The sequence below is a fragment of the Ursus maritimus genome, unplaced genomic scaffold (genome assembly GCF_017311325.1).
Source record: "Ursus maritimus isolate PB19 unplaced genomic scaffold, ASM1731132v1 scaffold_30, whole genome shotgun sequence".
Classification (NCBI taxonomy): Eukaryota; Metazoa; Chordata; class Mammalia; order Carnivora; family Ursidae; genus Ursus; species Ursus maritimus.
The window spans coordinates 34301543-34324831 of NW_024425564.1; the positions used below are offsets into that span (position 1 = coordinate 34301543).

The following is a 23289-nucleotide window of genomic DNA, read 5'->3' on the forward strand; positions in this document are numbered from 1 at the left end:
CGCTTTTGAAATGGAGGAGGCAGCTGGGATGATCTCTCAATTGCCTTCAGGGTCATTCTTCCCTTAACTTGGAAGAACGACGCACGTTCGCAGCAGAATAGCTGGCATTTATAGACACCGTCTACTCACCATGGAAAGTGCTCTGTAAACATCATGCCATTTACTCCTGTCAATAACCTCATTATCCTCATTACACAGGTGAGAAAATGGAGGCTTAGGGAGGTTAAAGAAATTCTAAACAGTACCAGCTGGCTACGGGCAGAGTCTGAATCTGATCCATGACTCTGAGGGGTCAGACTCCGTGCTCTCAGCCACGACACCTGATCAACTGGACTCGGCTGGAGATGCATGGCTCACCCCTGGCCACACCGACTGACCAGTCCCTGCTCCTGAGTGACAAGTCAGACCCAACAGGCCAGGCAGGTGCATTTTTGCCCATTTAACTGGGCTGCCCGATGTATGTGCCTTGCCTTGGATTTCTGGTTGAAAACAGCAGAACCCAACAGTGCCCCTCAGGAGGTGAAGAGGCCAAAGCTGTCCCAGGATGCCAGTGACAGGCTGGGATTCTCTCCCTTGCTGTGGGAGGGTCCTGTCTAGGTACCATATCAGAGCTGGAAGAGACCTAAAAGGTCACCTGGTCGAACCCTCCTTTACAGATGGGGACTCAGGTTGAGAGGTGGGCTAGGGTTAGACAGGGGAGCTGGCTTTGCCTAGCCTGCACCTTCAGTCTGAGGCACTCCACAGGCCGGACAACCTGCTGCCTCCACCATGAATACAGCCCCTTCCCCCGCTCCAGCCTTCTACCCTCTCAGCCAGCTGCTGGGCCTCTTTCCCTGGGCCTGCCTCCACAGGTTCGAGACTGTGGGTCAAACAAACAGGAAGGGAAATCAGAGCCTAGGAATCCCCGCCACCCTCATGCCTATTTCCCTGCATCACGGAGACTCACAGCGGGGAGAGGAGCATCTGTGCTGTCTGGTTAAGGATGGTGTTGAACCAGAGGCAGCCACAAGGTGGCAGGCTCTGCACGCTTTTCTTTGGGAAACGGTGGCCAATGACCAGGGCTCCTTCTGAATGGTTCCTGGTGCAGGCCTCCAGAAGGGAAAGAGAAAGGGCTTTCCATTCTGCAGGAGCTTTGATTGCACCAGGTCAAAGTCAGTTTGGAAACTGTAGCAAGTCTGTAAGATCAGGTCACCGGCACTGTAATGGCTCACTAACTCAATAGATTCCCAGTGGATTCCCAGGGGATCCTTGTCCAAGATTTCTGGGAGCATCCACAGGTGCAAACTGTCGAGGGCTGGCAGTGGGTGGCAGAGGGGCAGAGATGGATATGGACAGGGCAGAAAGGTGTGAGCACACCCTAGGAAGATGGGGGTGTCCAGCACCCTCTGCAGAGGCCCAGCTGCCCAGCATATTGCTGCAACCATGCAGGAGGATGGCACACTGTGAAGGCTTGGGGTTCCTCCAGTCTTGAAGCTGCTCCAGTGCCCCTGGATGCCACAGCTCAGTTTCTGAACCCTCAGGATCACACCACAAATTACTTTTGTCTTCTTTCCTGACCAACCGGCCTTGCACACTGCATTCATTTCTCATGTTGACAAGCCTTCTGGAGAAAGAACACACCAGCCACCAGAATTAGCTATCTTTTTCTTACTAAGGATTAATAGGTAGTATTAATAATAGGCCTCCTGGGTTGCCAATAGGAGAGTTGTGAATTTAGTGTGATCGGCCCGCAGGCCCTGGGCATCCCCGAGGAAGTGACGTGATCAGGTTTCTTCCAGAACCTGAGGAGCACAGGACTGGCCCCAGGCCTGCAGCGTCCATCTGGAGCAGCCACTCTGGCCCCGGGGGGAAGCAGCCAGTGGACTGTGGCTCTCCGGCCCCCGCAGCTCTTCGATGGCACTGCACATTTATCTGCATCAAGAGGGGCCTTGATGCATCTCAAAGATGAGGTGAGGACATCCGCAAGCGGGGAGCTGCCTTGCCCAAGAGCCTGCTGCTTGAAAAAACTATAAAGAACATTTGTTTCAGACATACTTTGTGAAAGTCTAAATTGAGGGGACTCCTTGCGGGTAACCCACGGTGATGCAATGCACACCTCTGAAATCCACTGCTCGGAGCTTCAGGGTTAAGGGTCTCTTGGCAGGCACTTGCAGGGGTCATCTTCAATTAGAATATCTAAGGAATGTGCAGGAATGCCAAGACGCTACTTCTCACGCAGGTGGGTGCGGGGAGGGAAGCATGATTCTTAGAGTGGTTCCCCAAGAAGATTCTAGAAGGCCCTGCCCAGTGGCTGGTTCTTAGCCTTTTCCATGGTGGGCACTCTGACAGAAGCTGGCTGGCAGAGGCTGGTGGCAGAGGGGACAAATGGACAAGCAATACGGAGAGGCAGCTTTGGCTGATGGGAGAGGGGCAAGAAGCCTAGGGAGGAAGACAAGTAAAGAAAAAAGAGGGAGAAAGGAAATGGAGGGTGGGGATAAAGATGAGCAGAGCAAGAGAGTGGGAGAAAGGGATGGGGAAGAATGGAGTGCAGGAGTGAAGCGATGAGAGGAGAGGAGGCAGGGACAGAGGACCAGCGTGGGGGTGGGGCGTTGGGAGTGGGGGGAGGAAGTAGGGAGAAGGGAAACACTGGCACGGCCTGGAGCCTGAAGTTCAGGATTGAGGTGTAGCTCTTCGCATTATCAACTACAGCGATAAAAACATCCCTCTTCCTTTCTGGGCCTCAGTTAGTTAAATGAGGGGATGGAAGTCAGGGCTTCTCAGTAGAAACGGCGGTGGCCAATGGCAGGGAGTTCTGGTTTTCCAGTCAGAGGTTGGCTTTGTGGGCAAGTGTAGATTTGCTTTTTGAGAATCCTGGCCCCTTCGGAAAATCAGACTGTGGACACACTGAAAGAGGGGAGGCCCCAAGCAGGAGGACCTGGAGTTTGGCAGAATACAAAGAAAGCACGGCTATATGAAATAGCACAGAACCTGGGCTGGAAAATGCCACGTCCTGCTAAGCAACAGAGTACACATGTGCCTCTCCAGGGCAGTCACTGACATGAGGAGTGAGTAGAGCAGCTGGGCGCTGACAGGCCTGGGTTCCAATCCTGCCTTACCACTGATTAGCTGGGAGGCCCTGAGCAAGTTAATTGAGCTCTCAGAGCCTGAGTGTTTTCATCTGTAAAATGGGGACAATGGTTGTATGCTGCACATTTGCTCAGCACTTGGCCTACAAGGCCCAGGAGAAGAAAAGAGAAGAAAGAGAGAGAAGTAGAAAGAAGTAAGAGAAGAAAGCTAAAGCTGTCTCCTCAGGGAATTTAAGGACACCAACAACTCATCCTCCACTGCTGGATGTTGGCAGAGAATGTCTGAGAAGCCGCAATGACGTGGGACAGCATGTCCTTCCCACTTCGTCCCTGCTAGAGTCCTGTGAGCAATTTTCTGCCAGCTCTATAAAGCGGTGGCAGGTGATTTCTTTGTCAGCGGTGGAGCCCCTACACCTTTCCCTTTCCAGTCTCTGGCAGGGATCTTTTTCTCTCACCTATTGGCAACTTTCTGACTACAATTTTGGGTATCCAAACTGCTGCATGGAGGGAATTTAGGGCTGCCAAACACTCACAGTTGAGGTGTCTGAGCAAATACTATTCAGGACACTTGGTTATCTCTGCCAAGCATTAGAAGTCCGACCAGAGCACTGGCTGCCCCCGGAGATGAACAGCACTCCTAGGCCTATCTGGGCCATCTCTCCAAAGACTCTCCTGCCAGCAGTCATCGAAGGGCTGGGGTAGTTGTCTGGAAGCAAGATTATTTCTACCTTATAGCCCTGGAGTGTGCATACTGGCCTTTACACACACACACACACACACACACACACACACACACTGCATTGTTTTTGTTTTTTTCAAGTTTATTTATTTTTTAATAATAATATTTTTTTTATTATATTATGTTAGTCACCATACAGTGCATCCCTAGTTTTTGATGTAAAGTTCCATGATTCATTAGTTGTGTATAACACCCAGTGCACCATGCAATACGTGCCCTCCTTAATACCCATTACCAGTCTATCCCATTCCCCCACCCGCCTCCCCTCTGAAGCCCTCAGTTTGTTTCCCAGAGTCCATAGTCTCTCATGGTTCATTCCCCCTTCTGATTTCCCCCCCTTTCTTCTCCTACTGATCTTCCTACTTCTTATGTTCCATAAATGAGTGAAACTATATGATAATTGTCTTTCTCTGGCTGACTTATTTCACTTAGCATTATCTCCTCCACTCCCGTCCATGTTGCAGCAAATGTTGAGAAATTGTTCTTTTTGATGGCTGAGTAATAGTCCATTGTATATATGGACCACAACTTCTTAATCCAGACATCTGTTGAAGGGCATCTCGGCTCCTTCCATGATTTAGCTATTGTGGACAATGCTGCTATGAACATTGGGGTGCATATGGCCCTTCTCTTCACTATGTCTGTATCTCTGGGGTAAATACCTAGTAGTGCAATTGCTGGATCATAGGGTAGCTCAATTTTTAACTTTTTAAGGGACCTCCACACTGTTTTCCAGAGTGGCTGTACCGACTTGCATTCCCACCAACAATGTAGGAGGGATCCCCTTTCTCCACATCCTCTCCAACATTTGTTGTTTCCTGCCTTGTCAATTTTTGCCATTCTAACTGGCACAAGGTGGTATCTCAGTGTGGTTTTGATTTGAATTTCCCTGATGGCTAATGATTTTGAACATTTTTTCATGTGTCTGTTAGCCATTTGTATGTCTTCATTGGAAAAGTGTCTGTTCATATCTTCTGCCCATTTTATGAAGATGGAAAAATATTCCATGCTCATGGATAGGAAGAATTAACATAGTTAAAATGTCCATGCTACCCAGAGCAATCTACACTTTCAATGCCATCCCGATCAAAATACCAATGACATTTTTCAAAGAACTGGAACAAACAGCCCTTAAATTTGTGTGGAACCAGAAAAGGCCTCGAATCACCAAGGAATTGTTGAAAAGGAAAAACAAAGCTGGGGGCATCACAATGCTGGATTTCAAGCTGTACTACAAAGCTGTGATCACAAAGACAGCATGGTACTGGCACAAAAACAGACACATAGACCAATGGAACAGAATAGAGAGCCCAGAAATGGACCCTCGGCTCTTTGGGCAACTAATCTTTGATAAAGCAGGAAAAAACATCCGGTGGGAAAAAGACAGTCTCTTCAATAAATGGTGCTGGGAAAATTGGACAGCTACATGCAGAAGAATGAAACTTGACCACTCTCTCGCACCATACACGAAGATAAACTCCAAATGGATGAAAGACCCCGATGTGAGACAGGAATCCATCCAAATCCTAGAGGAGAACATAGGCAGCAACCTCTATGACATCGGCCACAGAAGCCTTTTTCATGACACATCTCCAAAGGCAAGAGAAACAAAAGATAAAATGAACTTGTGGGACTTCATCAAGATAAAAAGCTTCTGCACAGCCAAGGACACAGTCAAAAAAACTAAGAGGCAGCCCATGGAATGGGAGAATATATTTGCAAATGACACTACAGATAAAAGACTGGTATCCAAGATCTACAAAGAACTTCTCAAACTCAATACACAAGAAACAAATAAACTGCATTGTCTTTGAAACAAAAGAAAAGAGAGATGGAGCTTCCTATTTGCTGGGCAGGATATTTCTACCCATAAGGAACAATGCAAGAGATCTAGAAAAGAGGCTGGGGAAATAATCAGGGGTTCTGAGCCTCATCATTGGCAGGAGACCTTATTAATGTGTGAGACACATGAGAGGCTCAGGACCGAGCCAGGGCAATGACTAGGGAAAGCCCTGTCCTTTAGTCTGGGCCACTGTTTTTCAAACATGTTCTGTGCAGTCCAGGAGTTTCAGGGGAAGGAGGCAGCTATACAGAGGTTGCAAACTGAAGTGTCCCAGAGGTTGGCAGGTACCTGAGGGAATGTGCAGAAAGGACCAATGTAGGACACTAATGCTAAGTTACCTGTATTGCTGTAGAGCAAGTTTACTTACGCTGCCTTTTTAAAGAATTTAAATTGATGGACTAATTTTTTTGAGAAGTTTTAGATAAAGAGAGAATTGTGGAGATGGTACAGAGAGTTCCCATATAACTCCCCTCTCCTGCCTTGTGGTTTCCCCTGTTATTAACATCTTGCATTAGGGTTGTACATTTGTTACAACGGATGGGCCAATATAGATACATTTTTATTAACTGAAGTCCATAGTTCATCTGGGGGTTCACTCTTTCTGTTGTATAGTTCTGTGGATTTTAACAAATGCGTGATATCATATGCCCACCATTATGTATCATACAGAATAGTTTCACTGCCTTAAAAATCCCCAGCGTTGCCCCATTCATCCTTTCCACCCCTCCCCTCACCTGGCAATCACTAGTCTTTGTACTGCCTCCCATGGTTTTGCCCTTTCCACAACATCATGCTGGAATCACACAATGTGTAGCCTTTTCAGTTTGGCTTCTTACACTTAGTAATATGAATTTAAGCTTTCTCCATGTCTTTCCGTGGCTTAATAGCTCATTTCTTTTTAGCGCGGCAGAATAGTCCATTGTCTGGATGTACCACAGTTCCTTTATCCATTCATCATTTGAAGGGCATCTTGGCTGCTTCTAGTTTAGGGCAATTATGAATTAAGCTGCTGTAAACACCCATGCATAGGTTTTTGTATGGATGTTAAGTTTTCAGCTCATTTGGGTAAATACTAAGGAGCATGACTGCTGAATTGTATGGTAAGTATATGCTTAGTTTAGTAAGAAACCACAAAACTGTTCTCCCAAGGGCCCACACCATTCTGCATTCCCACCAGCAAAGACAGAGAGTTCCCGTAGCTCCACGTCCTCACCAGCATTAGCGGATGTCCGCGTTTTTGGATTTTAGTCATTCCAATAGGTGCGTAGTGGTATTTCATTGTCGCTTTAATTTGCAATTCCCTAGTGACATATGATTTTGAGCATTTTGTCATACACATACATCTGTAAATCTTCTTGGGTGAGGTGGCTGTTCAGATCCTTTGCCCATTTTTAAAATGGGTTGTTTTCCTCATTTGTCGAATTTTAAGTTTTTGTGTACTTTGGATACAAATCCTTTATCATATATGTGTTTTGAAAATATTTTCTCCCAGTCTGTGGCTCATCTTTTCCTTTTCTTATCAGTGTCTTTTGCAGAGCAGTGTTTTAAGTTTAATAAAGTCCAACTTATCATTTTTTCCATTTCTGGATCTACACTGCATTTTAAAACACCAGGCTAACCAAACAGAACAGTTCGCCAGCTGTTGACCCTTAGGGGCTCAGATAGGAGATGTTTCCTAAAACTGGAACATAAGCGGAAGTGCTGGTACCGAGGGCCAACTTGGGGGATGTGCACAAGTCCAGGGAGAATGTCAGTCAGGTGGTGGAGGGCTCCCTGGCTGGCCTTCTGTTTTGTTTTGTTTTTCAAAGACTAGTTTTAGATGATAGCATAATGTATAGACTTGTGGAATTCCAACGCTGTATACCTGAACTAATGTAACAGTGTGTGTCAACCATACTTAAATCCAACAACAAAAGAATAGTTTTGGGTTTACAGAAAAGTTGCAAAGATACTACAAAGGGTTACCATGTCCCTCATACCCAGTTTCCCTTTACAATCCTACCTTGGTATGGTACATTTGTCCCAACTAATGAAACAACGCTGATACATGATTATTAATTAAAGTCCATGCTCTAGTTGAAGTTTCTTAGTTTTTCCCTAACGTGTTGTTCTGACCTAGGACCCCATCCAGGCTGGCACATGACATTTTGTGTCCCGTCTCCTTAGGCACCTCTTGTCTGTGACAGTTTCTTACATTTTTCTTGTTTTTGATGGCCGTGACAGTTTTGAGGAGGACTGGTCAGGTATTTTGTAGAATGAGCCCCAGTGCTTTCCTCATGATTGGACTGGGGTTATATGATTTTGAGAAGAAGACCAGAGAGGTTGGGTGACTGGGTGGCTCAGTCGGTTGAGCATCTGCCTTCGGCTCAAGTCATGATCCTGGGGTCTTGGGATCGAGCCCCGTGTCGGGCTCCCTGCTCAGCGGGGAAACTGCTTCTCCCTCTACCTCTGTCCCTCTCCCCATTTGTTCTCTCTCTCAAATAAATAAAATCTTAAAAGAAAAAAAAAGGTCATAGAGGTCATGTGCCTTTCTCATAACATCACGTTAAGGGTGCTGTCTGGAACAACCCAACACCACTACTACCTCTATTTATTTGTTTGTTTGTTTGTTTTTAAGATTTTATTTATTTATTTGAGAGAGTGAATGAGAGAGAGAGAGAGAGAAAACGCACCAGTGGGGGGTGGGGGAGAGGCAGATTCTTCATGGAGGAGGGAGCTGGATGCGGGGCTTCATCCCTGGACCCTGAGATCATGACCTGAGCCGAAGGCAGACGCTTAACCACCTGAGCCACCCAGGCGCCCCACCACCTCTTTTTAAAAGCTTTATTTCACATCTTCCAACTTGAGAGCTCAGCTCCTATTCAAACCCGGTCAAAGGATAGTTTCCTGGTGCAGAGGCCAACACCCCACTCATGCTGTAGTGGATCTTTCTGGGGAATGGAGGGTGGCTTAGGCATGCGTCCTTGGCCTTACCACCTGAGTTGTGTGGTTGGAAAGATAATAATGTCGATGGCATGAGAAGGAACCTACCTTCAGAAGGTAGTATGGGGTGGGGGGCTATAGAGTCCCTTCTGGATCATGCCAGCATTCAAAGAAACTGGCTCTGGGCTGTCCTCGGGTGGAGGCCGTCCTCATGGGAGGCTGCCCACATCTGTCCTGAATCTGTGCTAGGGCACAGTCTTTTACCAGAGCTCCTCCCTATCCTGGCAGGCCTGCTACCCTCTGACCTACCACCAACATCCCCCTATCTCCCCCATGCCACTCTCCCTTCCACCAACTGCCAACCCCCTCTTCCTACCCAGGGGCAGGACCGGGGCTTTGTACAGTTAAACCACTTGTCTCTTGTTGCCATGGCAGTAGGTCCGCTGGCTGTCAGAGCTGGGGGAGAAGGACGGCGGAGGTATGCTCAACAACCCTTGCTCAAACACGCTCAAAAGCCACGGGCTTGACTATCTATAGCCAACGTAACAGTACACGTGATCCAGGTGGAGGAGAGGTAGGGAAACTTTTCTGCACCCTTCCTCTGTTGGCAGAGCTCTCTCCTTACCTTTTGTTAGAGGCAAGCTGAGACCTTTCCTGCTGGGATTCAGGCGTCTGGGGAAAGGACTTCACATGATTGAATGAATTCACTGCTGGCGAGTTTACCTGTTGAACCAAGAAGAAATTTCACAGCATTACCTTGAAGTTACTGACGTGGGAAAATGTCCTTGATGTCTGTTTCAAGGCAAAAAAAGCTAGCTCTAAAAATTGTTACGTACAACATATGTGGCAGAAAAAAATTAATCCAGACATTGTGATGACTATAATCATGGGCATCAAAACATTCTCTCTGGGTGGCAGGACTGTGGATAACGTTGGACGTAGTCTTTGTCCTCTTCTGGGCTGCTTCTTCCAAGTCGAGCATGTGTTGCTTCTTTGTACTTAGGAGAAAGGGTTTAAACTGCGATGTCCTCTCTGCTTTTGCCTCCCCTTGTCCCCCAAAGAGTTGCTACCAGAGGCGGGAGAAATCCATTGAGCACTTCACGTAGAAGAACACCTCCGCCACGGAGCCCCTGCAACCTTGCGTGTCTCCACACACGGCTTGTGAGCAAGGCCTCCACTGCAGCTTATCTGAGTCTTGGCAGAATGCCCTGTGACTCTCCTAGGACATGAGTAGTTGTGACAAGGCTGTTCTCCACTTGCCTTCCTATCTCCCCGGGAGGCGGTCGTGGGACAGTTTCTCATCACCTCCCATGTTCTGATGAGGTTTAAGGCTTTCTGCCTCGCTCCACTCAGGGTACATTTGCAGGCTATAAAACTGCCTAGCGGCAGCATAGAATCCACTCACCAGCAATAGGGTGCCCCGTCATCCCTGCTGCAGTTATCTGGTCTGTTTTGTTTCAGTGACCTCCTGTGGGGCAGAGGACGCACAGAGCTGACATCTTTGGCTACTCTAGTTTTTGCCGTCTCTATGAGCCATACACTGCCTGAACCCGTCCGCCTTGCCTTGACTCTTCCTGCGTCACCCAGGATGACCGTCACCATCTACTGTTCAGTGGCTAAACCCCCTTGGGCACCGGCAGTGGCTGAGGGCGTCTCCACGAAGGGTTCTTGAAGGGAGAACAGACAGAACGCAGGGCTGCTGGGAACATGGATGGGAACCAAGGACATTTTAAATTTTCCTAACTTCCACCTGAAATTTAGCATTTCTTTCAACAGTACAATGTGGATAACAAACCATTAGCAGTATATGTAGTACCAGTGGCTTTGTCATCAGTTAGAAATCACAGATATTTTCATATCATACTACACTGTTGCAGGAATCTTGAGATACTGTGTTCACCATTACTTTGAAATTATGTTAAATACTGGGTTCACCCCCTAGGTCTTATTAATTTTGCTTTAAAAATATTTTGATAACTTTAACTCCATCTTATTGGTTTTCTTTGTCATCTCGTGTATTAAATTTTATCCCACTATTCTTCTCTAGTGTCTGGTAACATGGCTACTTGGTAACATACTGGTTACTGCTTGGCTGTGTGTCATTGGCCAAATAACTTCTCGGGCTCTCAGCTTCCTTGTCCTTAAAATGAAGGGATCAGCTGTTAATCTCCAAGGATTCCGCCAGCCTCACCAATGATATGATAATACATATCTCGTGAGTTCCATTATACCACAGCCGAGGAGTTACGGGAGGACAATTGGAATTGGGGGTTTGTATTATGCTTCTTAACATGTCATTTTAGCTGTCATAGTATTACAGAGAACTTGCAGGAATCTGTCTAGCAAATATGCAAACATTTATCTACAAATACGTTTCCAGGGCAAAACTAGAAACAACCTAAACATTAAACAATAGAAGATTAAGCAGATTAATATAAATTCATAGGCTGGAACAGTGATGGCCATTAGAATGACATGGAACAGTATCATGGAAGAGTAGTCATGCGCTGCAGTGAGGTCCACAAGCAAAAGCCAGTTGTGATACTTGCAGACCAATATGACTCTATTTTTATAAAAACATATGGAAATATATGCATAGGAAAAAAGATAATCCAACATGATAATGTTGCTTATGCTTAAATGGTGGGATTAGGGTGATTTTTACTTCTTTGTGTTTTTTTCTATTTTCCAAAATTTCTATAACTTATATATAAATTGTAGAAATATATATTTACGTATATATATACATATGTATACACACACATATATATATATGACTGTAGTAAAAAACAGTCACTATTGTCAATATGATATCACAGGACAACAACACACAAAGCAACAGTGGCGAATCCACTGGTCTGGCCACACGTTCCATCCTCCACATTTCTATGTGTCAGCATGGAGCACGGAGACAGTGAGACCCTGGCCGCTGGCATTCCTCGTTACTAAGATGAGCACTTGCCTATGAGCCGAGGCTGAGAGCATGTAGGCCTGTGGGCTGAAGCTCCCGCTCTTCTGCTTCTGACAGCCTCTCCCCAGTCGCCCTAACATTCCCCAGGCCCCAGGAGGAGGGCGGGCTCTGGGGCAGCGAAGGGGACAGCTGCTAATACCTGCAGGCTGGTGGCTTCCTCTGTCCACCAGGCTTCAAACTCCTTCTGCAGCTTCACCTTGGCCTTGTCCATGAGCAGCTGCAAGTGCTCGATCTCCACCTTGAGGGCCTTCAGACGCATGAACATCTGTTTATACCTACAGTGAAACCAGGGAAGAGTCTTGAAAATCACTGGCGGGGGGGAAAGGCCAGAACGGAGTGTCACTGAGGGGCCTGTGCCTCAGAGGTCTGGCGGTGTCGCGCTGCAGCCAGGGACTGGGACCCCAGGGGAGCCTACGGAGGCCAGAGGCCAGGGCCTGGGCTCGAGTCCCTCACAGAGGAGCAGAAACACGTGGTTTTGTCAAGCAGGCTCACGGGCTCTGAGTCTGAGATGAATTCTCCTCCTTCCAGAAGGACGGCTACCGCTACTGGGCCCTTACTACGGGGCAGGCATTGCTCTAGGGCCTCAGCATAGCAAGTCATTCAGTCCTCCACACAGTCCTATGAAAAGATGCTCTCCGTGGCCTGCGGGGCATAGCAAACATTGGTTGAACACATCAATCAAGGAATGAACGATAGAGCTGGACCGTAGTGTTAAGTGAAAGTCTGTGACCATGCTGAGTATCAGTTAGGGCCACGTGTCTGCTGATGCTGGAGGCTCCTCACTCTGTTAGGGACATCATCTTGAGGCCCTGACTGGCTGCGAGAGGGTGTGAGGCTCTCAGGGCGCCCTGCAGGTGAGGAGACTCAGGAGCGAAGTGGGGGCTGAGCTACAGGCCTGAGGGAGCCCCCCGTGGTCATACTTCTTGGCTCCTCTAGATGGCAGCAGTAGATAAGCCTACTTGCTCCTGAGAGGCAGCCCGGGACCTGGGGCTTGGGAGGGTGCCAACAAGCAAACCTCTCTGTGGGCTCCAGGGCCTGGCTAGGCCTTCTGCTCCCAATTCCAACCCCACACTGCTTATGGTCCCTGCATTCCACATCTGTCCGCTCAAAGGCAGCACACCCTCCAGCTACTGGAGGACCCAACTACTGGACCCACTTCCCAGAGCAGCTCCAGACGTGGGCTGGGAAGTAGCCGGTCCACTGGGCCTGGGCAGCTCCCGGTATCCACAAGGGCCTAAGGAGCCTGGGGTCAGAGTGTACGAGGGGAACAAAAGGGTACCTTATCTTTTCTTCCTCCAGTTGGGATCGAAGCTTCTCTTCCAGCAAGTCTGGCTTCGAAGGCATGGCTGTGTTTTCTGAAATGCCTGTGGAAGGGAGATGTCAATGGGTTATTCCAACAAGGAAGAACGGTTAAAGAAGTGTGATATTTTGGGCGGAGGACAGGGTAAAGTGCATTCCAAGACGAAAGAGGACTCTGTGAGGACCTTCTGGGGCCTTTGGGTGGGAGTCTGCTTCAGCTCCTTCCTCTGGATGGCGATCTCTGCTCGGCTGAAAGCCTCCGAGGAGAGGCTTCCATGATTATTTCGGCTGTCCCTCCCACAGTCCAACATCTGTCACTGGAAGAGAATTCATCCTTACATTGCTACTAATCCTTTTACTGTCGAGTTCACTTATCTCCTCTTGAATCCCCAGGGAAGATGCAAAATAGCATTTTCCCATCCTCTGCTCCAGAGCCCCTCACTAATGGGAAGACATCACTAACCCGTCTCACATCCGTCACATCTGTCTTTGCACACGTTGAGGTGCCGAGGGTCTCTGGCCTCCAATCCTTTCTCCTGTCTTTGACTTCCCTCCAAAGCAGAGGTTGCCAAGCCTGAGGAACCCAAGCTATGCTAACACACAGCTAGAGCTAACAACACGCTCAGACACCCTGCCCACGAGACAGAGTGACAGGACCAGACCACGGTCCTGGTGAGGGCTGTGTTCCCAGGTATGCTGACCCCTGCTACTGGTTACCTAGTTGCCCGCTCTGGCGAGGTGCTTGTCTGGGTCCTGGGCCCTCCTAGCCTGCTGGGTGAGCTCTACTTATCCTCCTAGCAGTCTCTGTGGCTGCTCTGCATTTCCTAGCCTCACAGAGGGTATCTTGGAAGTCACACAGCTCTGCTTTTTCACTCCACGTCGGGGGAGAATCTACTTTGGGCCACGGGCTTTCTGGACATGATTGGACTTCATCCTTCTAGTACTCATTTGAAGCATTATTGTTCTCGTTTGGCAGGGAAGGACACTGAGGTTCAAAGAGGTTAACTTGCCCAAGGCCACTCGGTTAACTTCAGGAACCCAGATCCAAATCCAGCTTTGTTTGGATGAGACGGCCTTGGAACCAGAAATTCCTTCTATTAGCATTTCTGACAGATGGTCATCTGCTTTTTGCCCAAATACTTCCGGGGACGGGGAGCTCACTTGGCACAGGAGCCCATTTCATGGTGGGTAGCTCTGTTTCCTCTTCCTTTGAGCTAAAACCCATCCCACTAACTTTTTCCCACCTCTACTTTGGGTCTGCAGGGCAGCACAGCATGTCTTTCTTCCTTCCTTTGACGCCCTTTAGAGATTTTCACAACCACAACAAAATAATGTACCAACCATGTATTTGGAACTTTTATTCTCAGGCTGACTCTGCCCGACTCCCCCACCCAAGGGCTCAGTGACATGGCTGCTCTCTGTCCGACCTTAAGGGTTAGGCTCTAAACCTGGACAGAATACTTTGGATAGGTCTGAAAGGGACAAGGTAGAGAACGGCCCTCCAACCTTTAAAAATCGTGCATTCTCTATTTCTCTAGCAGGTAAATTATGAACAACGACCATTTATTGAATGCCTGCTGTCTGCTAGGTTCTGCCAAGTTCTACCAGGCACTGGGCTAGGTGCCCAATACCTTATTGCTAATTCTCAAAATAACCCAGCAGGGAAGGTCTTACCATCTCATTTCAGTTAGATTCTGAGGCTCAGAGAGAGCTGTGAATAACCCAAAGTCACACAGCTAATGAGCAGAGCTGGGATTTGAACTTAAATTTTTCTGGTTCCAAAGAGCTCAGTGTGTAAACCAGGCAGCCTCCCCGCCCCCCATGCCCTTTTCGTTTTTCAACAGCTTTGTCATTGTCATGGCCTGTCAGTTTGTCACTGGCCTCTATTAAGCTTGTGGTTAGTTTCAACACTTTCATATATTTTTTTAAAGATTTTATTTATTTATTCGACAGAGAGAGACAGCCAGCGAGAGAGGGAACACAAGCAGGGGGAGTGGGAGAGGAAGAAGCAGGCTCTTAGTGGAGGAGCCTGATGTGGGGTTCAAACCCAGAATGCTGCGATCACGCCCTGAGCCGAAGGCAGATGCTTAACCACTGCGCCACCCAGGCGCCCCACCAACACTTTCATATTTTTATGAGTGGTTGTCAAAACACATCTTATTTCAGCGTGATTGTCCTTTTGATCCTAAATGCCACACTTCCCATCTATTGGGGGTTAAGCCTTCTGAGAGGTCCTTATTCTGCCATGCCTTTATTCTGTCCATTTTAGCTACCTTTTATGTCATTACGTAACTCATTGATAAATATGCAAAGCAGGTCAGGAGTCTGTCCTTTATCTTCCAGACACTGATGCTCTCTCTCCCATGTGCCAAGTGGCAATTGTCTCTTGGAAGCTGACTGGACAAGTGTCTTACTCCATCTAAACATGGGAGACGTAGATGCCATTCGACTCGCCAACTGTAGATGACATGTCACCTGGGCTAGTGTGGTTTTTGCCCCTGATGAGTTGGCTGCCTGTCCACGTTGCCCACGCTCACCCAGCCTAGGCACCGGAAGCCGCTGGAGGGCAGGGACTGGGCCTGCAGCTGCTCTTAGGATCTCCCCTGTGCTTTGTGCAGGCTCCACGTGCAGGGGACCCTCAATGCTCTGTGTGGGCACCGGCCCTTGCCCTCTCTGAGAAACGTCAGATGTGATAAACTGAAGGTAGTGTCTTCACATCTCACTGATAATAGTAGGACTTGGACAGAATGTTTCTCTGTCTCTTAACTGTTTCAGAAATGAGCAAATCTATCTTCCAGCTTGTTGAAAAAGAAAAGCCGTGAATCTCCTTCCTCCTTTTAACACTTTTTGGTGCCACGCCAAGGGAACCCCTGAGCAATTTAGTGAAGACCCTGCTGTGTAGTGGCTGGCTGGGCAGCCTGCAGACACACTCTGTATGAGAGATTGCTGGAGGAGGGTGAGGGCAGGGCGCTGGATCCGCACAGGGGCGTCTCACCCAGTCTGGCAGAGACTGTCTCTAAGGGCCTCATGCAGGGAGCCCGAGATGACCTGGTCTCCCATTTAAAGGCTGTGGCTGCCCCAGCATGAGCGCAGAGCCCATCTGTAGGAGAGGGCTCTCGCCCTGCACTGTCGCTGGCTGTCATTTCCTCGGGCATCTTGCAGGCTCCCCTGGAAGATCACAGTGGCAGGTGCCTTGGAGTTGCGTGGGTGTCCAGGAGCCTAGGGCAGGGAGAACACTACTCTGAATGCAGCTGACCCAAGAATAAGAGAGGATGTCAGCTCTTGTTTTTGGGGCATGCTCTCGGTTCTACTCTCTGTGCTGCCTCATTTATTCCTGTCATTCTAGCTAGCAGATATCATCACCTCTGTTTTTCAGACAAGGAGACCAAGGCTTGGGTAACCAGATGACTTGCACCATGCCATAAAGCTGCCAAATAGAAAAGCCAGCTTCGAATCCATGGCTGGTCATTCATTCACTCATATAACAAATGGGCTGCCCCCATTCCAGGGGCAGTCTGCTGGGGAAGGTGGACATTGAACCAACAAAAAACTGAGTTGACATAATGCCAGGGTCTGAAGGGCACCACGAGGACAGAAAGCTGGATAAAGGGTGGAGGGCTGCTATGTTAGGTAGAGTGGTCGGGGAGGTGTCTCTGAGGAGGGGGCAAAGACTTGAATGAAGGGAGGGAACAAGCATGCAGAAATCAGGATGGAGAGTATAGCAAGGAGTGCAAAGGGCCTGAGGTACATCTGCTTGGATGTACCTGTGGAACTGTGAGAGGGCCAATGTGTCTGGGAAAGTTGGAAGGGGAGACTGGTGGGAGCTGAGGCCAGAGCATGTAGGATCTTGTAGACCCTGGTAATGATCTTAGCTTTCACAGAGACGGAGGCTAGAGCATTTTGAGGACAGAAATGGTTTGATCTATCCCTTTGATAGCTAAGCCAAGCGGTTTTTTGCTGATTAAGACAAAGCTGCTCTGAACTAAAGAATGGTCCGTGTGAGCTGGCGCCAGGATGCTATGCGCCTATTGAAAGGATGTGGGAAAGAAAGCTGGGGCAAGGGACTTTGGGCAGCCAGAATGGGGGCACAACATATCCCCAAGACACAAGCTGTCCACGTTGTCATGGCAACCCATGGGTTATTGCCAAAGGTGATGTCTGCTTAGTGAAATGCATTATAACCCCAGCAGGAGACAGCCCCTGGCTGCTTCTGATGCTTCCTGAGGTTGGGCTTATCAGTCTTGTCCGAAGAGAAAGAGCGGTTGGGAACTGAAAGGGAACTGAACAAAAGCCGCTGAGCAAGAACAGAGGAAGAGGGGGTAACTGAAGGGCATTTGGGCTTTGTAGGTCTCCGTGCCCACTGGGACCGTGGCCAGGAACAGAGCCTCCAGTCACCTGACAGGAGGCACAGGGGGCCGTTCTTTCAATCACAGGATTCTGGCTGGGACAGGAGCACAGGGGGTCATAGCCCTGAGTGGCCTATGAGGTGACATGGTGACTGTGCCTGGGGCAGCCGGCTCCAAAGAAATACAAAAGCAAGAAAGAAGGGTTTCGTTCCAGCAGCCGTAGATCTGAATGTCACACAAGGAGGGAGCCCTGAGTGGTCAAATAGTATATGAAACTCCAAACAGGGCACCCACAGTCCCAGGCTGACCCTACATCTGAAGTGTCAGGTATTCGGGAACCAGCAGCGCCAGGAGAAGAGAGTCACCTGCTAGGAAGGTCGGCCTCCCAGGGGTCCCCTCCTACCTGGCGAGATCATTATAACTCCTCTTCCTGCTTCCCCATACCCTCCTCTCAGACATAACACGCATGCGTGCTTGCCCATGCGCCCCGCCCCCTCAAAAAACCCACTCTCCTACAGTCATTCAGTGTCTGAAATGTGCAGAACAGAATTTCTTTGGTTCAGTGGCTCTCTACTGGGTGTGCACATGAGAGGATGGTAAAAGCACAGAGACAGCTGGGCCCTGCTCTAGACCTACTGACTTAGAATTTTCCCTTAGGTTCCATGGAGACTCAGATGCTCAGCCCTGGTTAAGAAACACTGCTCAAGGCTTTGAGCCCAGGTTTGATGCACGTGCTCCATGCAATCCTCACAAGCAATGCAGAACCTGCAGCGGTTTAGATGGGACAGTACAAGGGGCTGGCGGGTCCCTTTGGCCCCATCCACTCTCCAGACTTTTGGGAGCCCCACTAGGGAAAAGGGGCCCAGGGGGTTCCAGAAGGAAGACACACTATTTGTAGGGCTGGAGCTGCCTGCCCTTGACCCTGTAGAGGGTAGACAAAATGTGAGCCATGATATCCACCACCGGGTTGCACCATGGGTCAGATACTTCCTGGGTCTTATCTTATTATTTTTAAATTTAAATTTTATTTTTTAAAATTTATCGTGTTATGTTAGTCACCATACAGTACATCATTAGCTTTTGATGTAGGGTTCCATGATTCATTGTTTGCATATAACACCCTGTGCTCCTCCTTAATAACCACCACCAGGCAAACCCATTCCCCCACCCTCCTCTTCTCTGAAACCCTCAGTTTGTTTCCCAGAGTCCATAGTCTCTCATGGTTCATCTCCCCCTCTGTCCCCCCCTTCATTTTTCCCTTCCTTCTCCTATTGTCCTCCATGCTATTGCTTATGTTCCACATATGAGTGAAACCATATGATAATTGTCTCTCTCTGCTTGACCTATTTCACTTAGCATAATCTCCTCCAGTTCCATCCATGTCGATGCAAATGGTGGGTAGTCATCCTTTCTGATGGCTGAGTAATATTCTATTGTATGTATGAACCACATCTTCTTTATCTGTTCATCTGTTGAAGGGCATCTCAGCTCCTTCCACAGTTTGGCTATTGTGGGTATTGCTGCTGTGAACATTGGGGTGCATGTTCCCCTTCTTTTCACTACATCTGTATCTGTGGGGTAAATACCCAGTAGTACAATTGCTGGGTCATAGGGTAGCTCTATTTTTAACTTTTTGAGGAACCTCCACACTGTTTTCCAAAGTGGCTGCACCAGCTTACATTCCCACCAACAGTGTAAGAGGGATCCCCTTTCTCCACATCCTCTCCAACATTTGTTGTTTCTTGCCCTGTCAATTTTTGCCATTCTAACTGGCGTAAGGTGGTATCTCAATGTGGTTTTGATTTGAATTTCCCTGATGGCTAATGATGTTGAACATTTTTTCATGTGTCTATTAGCCATTCGTATGTCTTCTCTGGAGAAGTGTCTGTTCATGTCTTCTGTCCATTTTTTGACTTGATTATTTGTTTTTTGGGTGTTGAGTTTGTGAAGTTCTTTATAGATTTTGGATACTGTTCTTTATCTATACTGTCATTTGCAAATATCATCTCCCATTCTGTGGGTTGCCTCTTTGTTTTGTTGACTGTTTCCTTTTCTGTGCAGAAGCTTTTTATCTTGATGAAGTCCCAAAAGTTCATTTTCACTTTTGTTTCCCTTGTCTTTGGAGACATGTCTTGAAGAAGTTGCTGTGGCTGATGTTGAAGAGGTTACTGCCTATGTTCTCCTCCTAGAGGAGGAAAATCCTAGATTTTGTTGGATTCCTGTCTCACATTGAGGTCTTTCATCCATTTAGAGTTTATCTTTGTGTATGGTGTAAGAGAATGGTCAAGTTTCATTCTTCCGTATATAGCTCTCCAATTTTTCCTGTGTCTTATCTTATATAATCTTCACAACCCCCACTACAGATGGGGAAACTGAGCTCTGACAGGGGAAACAATCTGCCCAGGATCACACTGCTAGTTAGTAGAGATGGGGTCAGGACCCAGCTCTGTCTCACTTCAAAGCTGGTACTTTTTACTCAGGAAGTAATTCTGATAATGAAGGAAGCCATGGGGCAGATCATTGATGTCAGGATTGACTTGTCCTTGGTACTTGAAGGCAATGCCCTTTTTCCATGAATGACTTTCAGATCTGCAGCTGGGGTTGAGAGAAAGTCTTGGTCTCTCCTTGAGTGCTGGCCTGTGAAGATTGCCCTTTACTAGCCGAAACCTGGCCTGCAGCCTGATCCCACTTGGTATTTGCAGCTCGTCTGCTGGGTGTGAGGAGTTGTCCTTACTGGAGTCTGCACCTTTCCCAAGTTCAGCTGCTGGAAGACCCAGGGCCAGCCTGCTCGTCTCCTAGACTGTGTGCTAGGAGTCCTAAGGAAGGCAATATTGAAATTTGCAATGGGGTGCCAGAGCCAAAACGGCACCCATGGGCTTCCAGAGGCTTCTGACGAGCAAAGGCTACAGGGCCCAACATGGCAGTTGCTGGTCCAGTGCCCCGTGTGGGAGGAAACCATGAGTTACGTGGCTCTATCATGGCTGACAAGACCTCAGGGCCAGGGAGGCATTCTAGCTGGTCTCCTCAGCTATACAATGATGATTCATTCACTGAACACCCACTCTGGGCCTTTTGGGGCTAACGCATCTCATAGAGCCATAGATCACTCAGCCTCACCTGTTTGAGAGGTCAATGTGTCTATTCTTACGGAGATTGATGGTGTCACTAACTCAATTACTACAATGGTCAGCAGCTCAGAGGCAAAAAGTCTGGCTTTCCAATCAGACCATTTCCTGTTTAATGGCTCAAATTTATCGTCAGTTGGAGTGTTCACACACTGACAGGCGCTCAGAGCCACCATCCATCTTGGTGTTGATTTTGTGACACCTTAGCTGCCTCTGGCATGCTCAGGCTTAAGGGTGTGATGAATACCCTGTGGATGCATGGCTGGAACTGATAATCTTTTGGGCACACTGACACCCACAGGCACAGGTCCACAGTCACTCAGCTGCCATCTCCTCAGGGAGCAGCCATGCTTTTGTACAACCGGAACTGTCAGGGAAGCCTTTTTAGAGCAAAACACAGACCTAGACACCCCCTATAGAAGGCTGTCTGCCATCTCCCGCTGCCTGAGGAACCTCCCTTGTTCTACTCTGGGCCTCTCTGCCCAAGATCACGGCCCTCGGAGGGCAGCCTCTCTCCTTCTGCATTTGCTTCTTTCCCCCCTCCATGTTGCCTGTGGAGGAGGTGAACCGTGCAGAGGGTCAGCGTGCACCAGGGTCTGTGTGGACTTGCAGGCACACCCCGGGGAGCATGCCGCAGACACAGGAAAGACATTTCTAGTGCCATTACTCACTTCAGCTTGGCACAGGGTCCCTTCCATGGTCACATCTGTTCAAAGAGGAGCTCTTCTCTCTCTCTCCACAGTCCTTTCTGCCCCAGATCCATCTTTGGTTTGCAGTCAGCATTCTCTGGTCGCAACCACTCAGAGCCTGGCATGGTGACTCTCCTTCAGAAGGTCCAGATGCTGCTCCTGCCTGCTTTCCGGCCCACTGAGGCTCCTCCACTCCTCAGAAGTGAGCTCACATTTCCGAACACAGGGTTTCTCTCAAAACCTGAGTCCCTTGGTGAGTCTACTGTCTGTCACTGCAGTCTCCCTGACCAGTGGTGACCTCAGTCTGAGCGGCTTTTCAGACAGAAGTTAGCAAGAACCTTGGCATCCCTAAAACCCAGTTACATCTTTGCCACACTGGAACAAGCCAGTCTGGAGTGTTCTCAGGGCACATACGACCTGTGGGAGGGCAGTTTTTCTCATGCCTGTGACAGCGAGCATGGGCCTTCCTCCTATAAAAACCCCTAATGATGATGGTTGGTGAGATTTAGTTGATTCTTTTGACTGGCTTATAAGAGACATTTTAGGACTTTTAGGAATTGAGTTGAGGATCCTTAATAAAACCATCTCCTGCCACTTTGAGCAAACTTATGTGCTGCTAGCCAATTTGTAAATCAATCTGTTCATTTCCAAAAAATTTATTACACATTAAAGTCAGAAGTGAGTTCTGAGGTGGACCACACAGTCGAGCTGGCACATTTTCAAAGTATGACGGCAAGAGCTTGCAAGACAACCAAAATACCCCATATCAAGACAAGGGCCAAAAGAAAATTTTGAAGATAATTTCTTTAAAGAAAGCTGGCAGTTTGCATTAAGTCGGCCTTATCCTCTTCACTGGGGATGATGTGTGTGGAGGTCCTTCTCGCTCCCTCAAAGGTCTTCAGGGGGTTTGAAGACCACTCAGAAAGCTTAGTAAAAATCCTTGGGAAACTGTGCATGTGTGTGGGGTGTGTGTTGTGTGTGTGTGTGTGTACATGCACAGTGGACAGAAATCTGATTCCCATTCAGGGACTCTCTAGCAGGGCATGGGCTGATGTCTGGGAGCAAGACCAGAGAGTTGCTGCTCTGCTTCTGTGGAAACAATGTGGGGTGTAATTACTCCCATCATGGCTGGTTTCAAGCTACCAACATGATGTTCCTGAATTTGGAGCTGGGAAGAGATGCGTCTCCACACACCAATTATTCCCTAGCACACACTTAAAACTCAGATCCTTTTTTTTCTTTCAGTGGAAAAAACAGATCCTTTTTAACAGGGCCATTCCAAAGGCAATGGAACCTAAGTAGAAAGAAAGTTGGCAGTAGACCACAGAATGCCTGGGGGCTGAGCCCTGCATCTATCTCTTTTGCTCCCTTAAGTTCTCCCTCCAGCATCTTCTACTCTTTTGCTACTTGCCCTGGGAAGCTGGCTGGTGGAACAATGGGATTCTTACCCCTCACCTTCTGGCTGGGCTTAGCCAATGGTGAGTGTGGGCAAGTGACTGGAGGCGTGGGAGGGGAGAGAGGGGCTGTGAATTGGATGCACAGCTTGACTGAAGTCATAGCTCCTATCAGATGGCCTAAGCCTTTCTGCACAGCCCTTTCTGTCTTCAGGTTCTGGTAACTGTTCACTCTTCTTGCCCCCTCAGGTCTAGGGGCAGCAATGTTTCCTGCCCTCCCTGCTGTTGTTACAACCTCTGCGTTTCCCTGTACTCTGCTAATACCTTTGTCAATAGACTTGTATTCAACTTTCTTTACAATACCTAATTTGATTTTTTTTTTTTTAGAGAGAGAGAGAGAATGCAAGCAGGGGGAAAAGGGAGAGAGAGAATCTTAAGCAGGCTCTGCTTCAGCATGGAAACCCAATGTGGGCACGATCTCACGGCCCTGAGATCATCACCTGAGCTGAAATCAAGAGTTGAACTCTTACCTGACTGAGCCACCCAGGTGCCCCACCAATTTGATTATTAATTTGAGTAATCTGCTTTGTGTTTGGAGCCTGACCCATAAAGGCTCAAAGTGGGTAAACAATTGTCTTACAAGGTACATTCCATCAGGTCAAGGGACCTGCTGCTGAGGGGCCTCCAGGGACCCATGAAAGTACCCCAAGTGAGGAAGAGTCACCTTGGAACATCTGCCAGGCCCAGAGAGCACAAAGCTGTGTTACAAAGTACCACTCAAGTGACATCTTTACCAACTGCCCTTCCTCCTCCTTTCCGAATCCTTCTTGGAGTCAGGGGAAATTGAGCTCAGCAGACTGAGGGAGGAAGTATCTTAGAAAGAGAAGGAGATGATT

General features: G+C 48.2%; 1 protein-coding gene across 2 annotated transcripts in view; it reads right to left on the bottom strand.

Moving 5' to 3' along the window:
• KIF6 (kinesin family member 6) overlaps positions 1-23289 on the bottom strand; it is a 463572-nt gene that overhangs the window by 10284 nt on the left and 429999 nt on the right. For both annotated transcript variants that reach the window (XM_040645113.1, XM_040645114.1), the window contains 3 exons: positions 12820-12904; positions 11680-11815; positions 9195-9292 (listed from right to left, as the gene is read on the bottom strand). In XM_040645113.1, coding sequence (XP_040501047.1) covers positions 9195-9292; positions 11680-11815; positions 12820-12904 — 319 coding nt within the window. The remainder of the gene's footprint in view (positions 1-9194; positions 9293-11679; positions 11816-12819; positions 12905-23289) is intronic.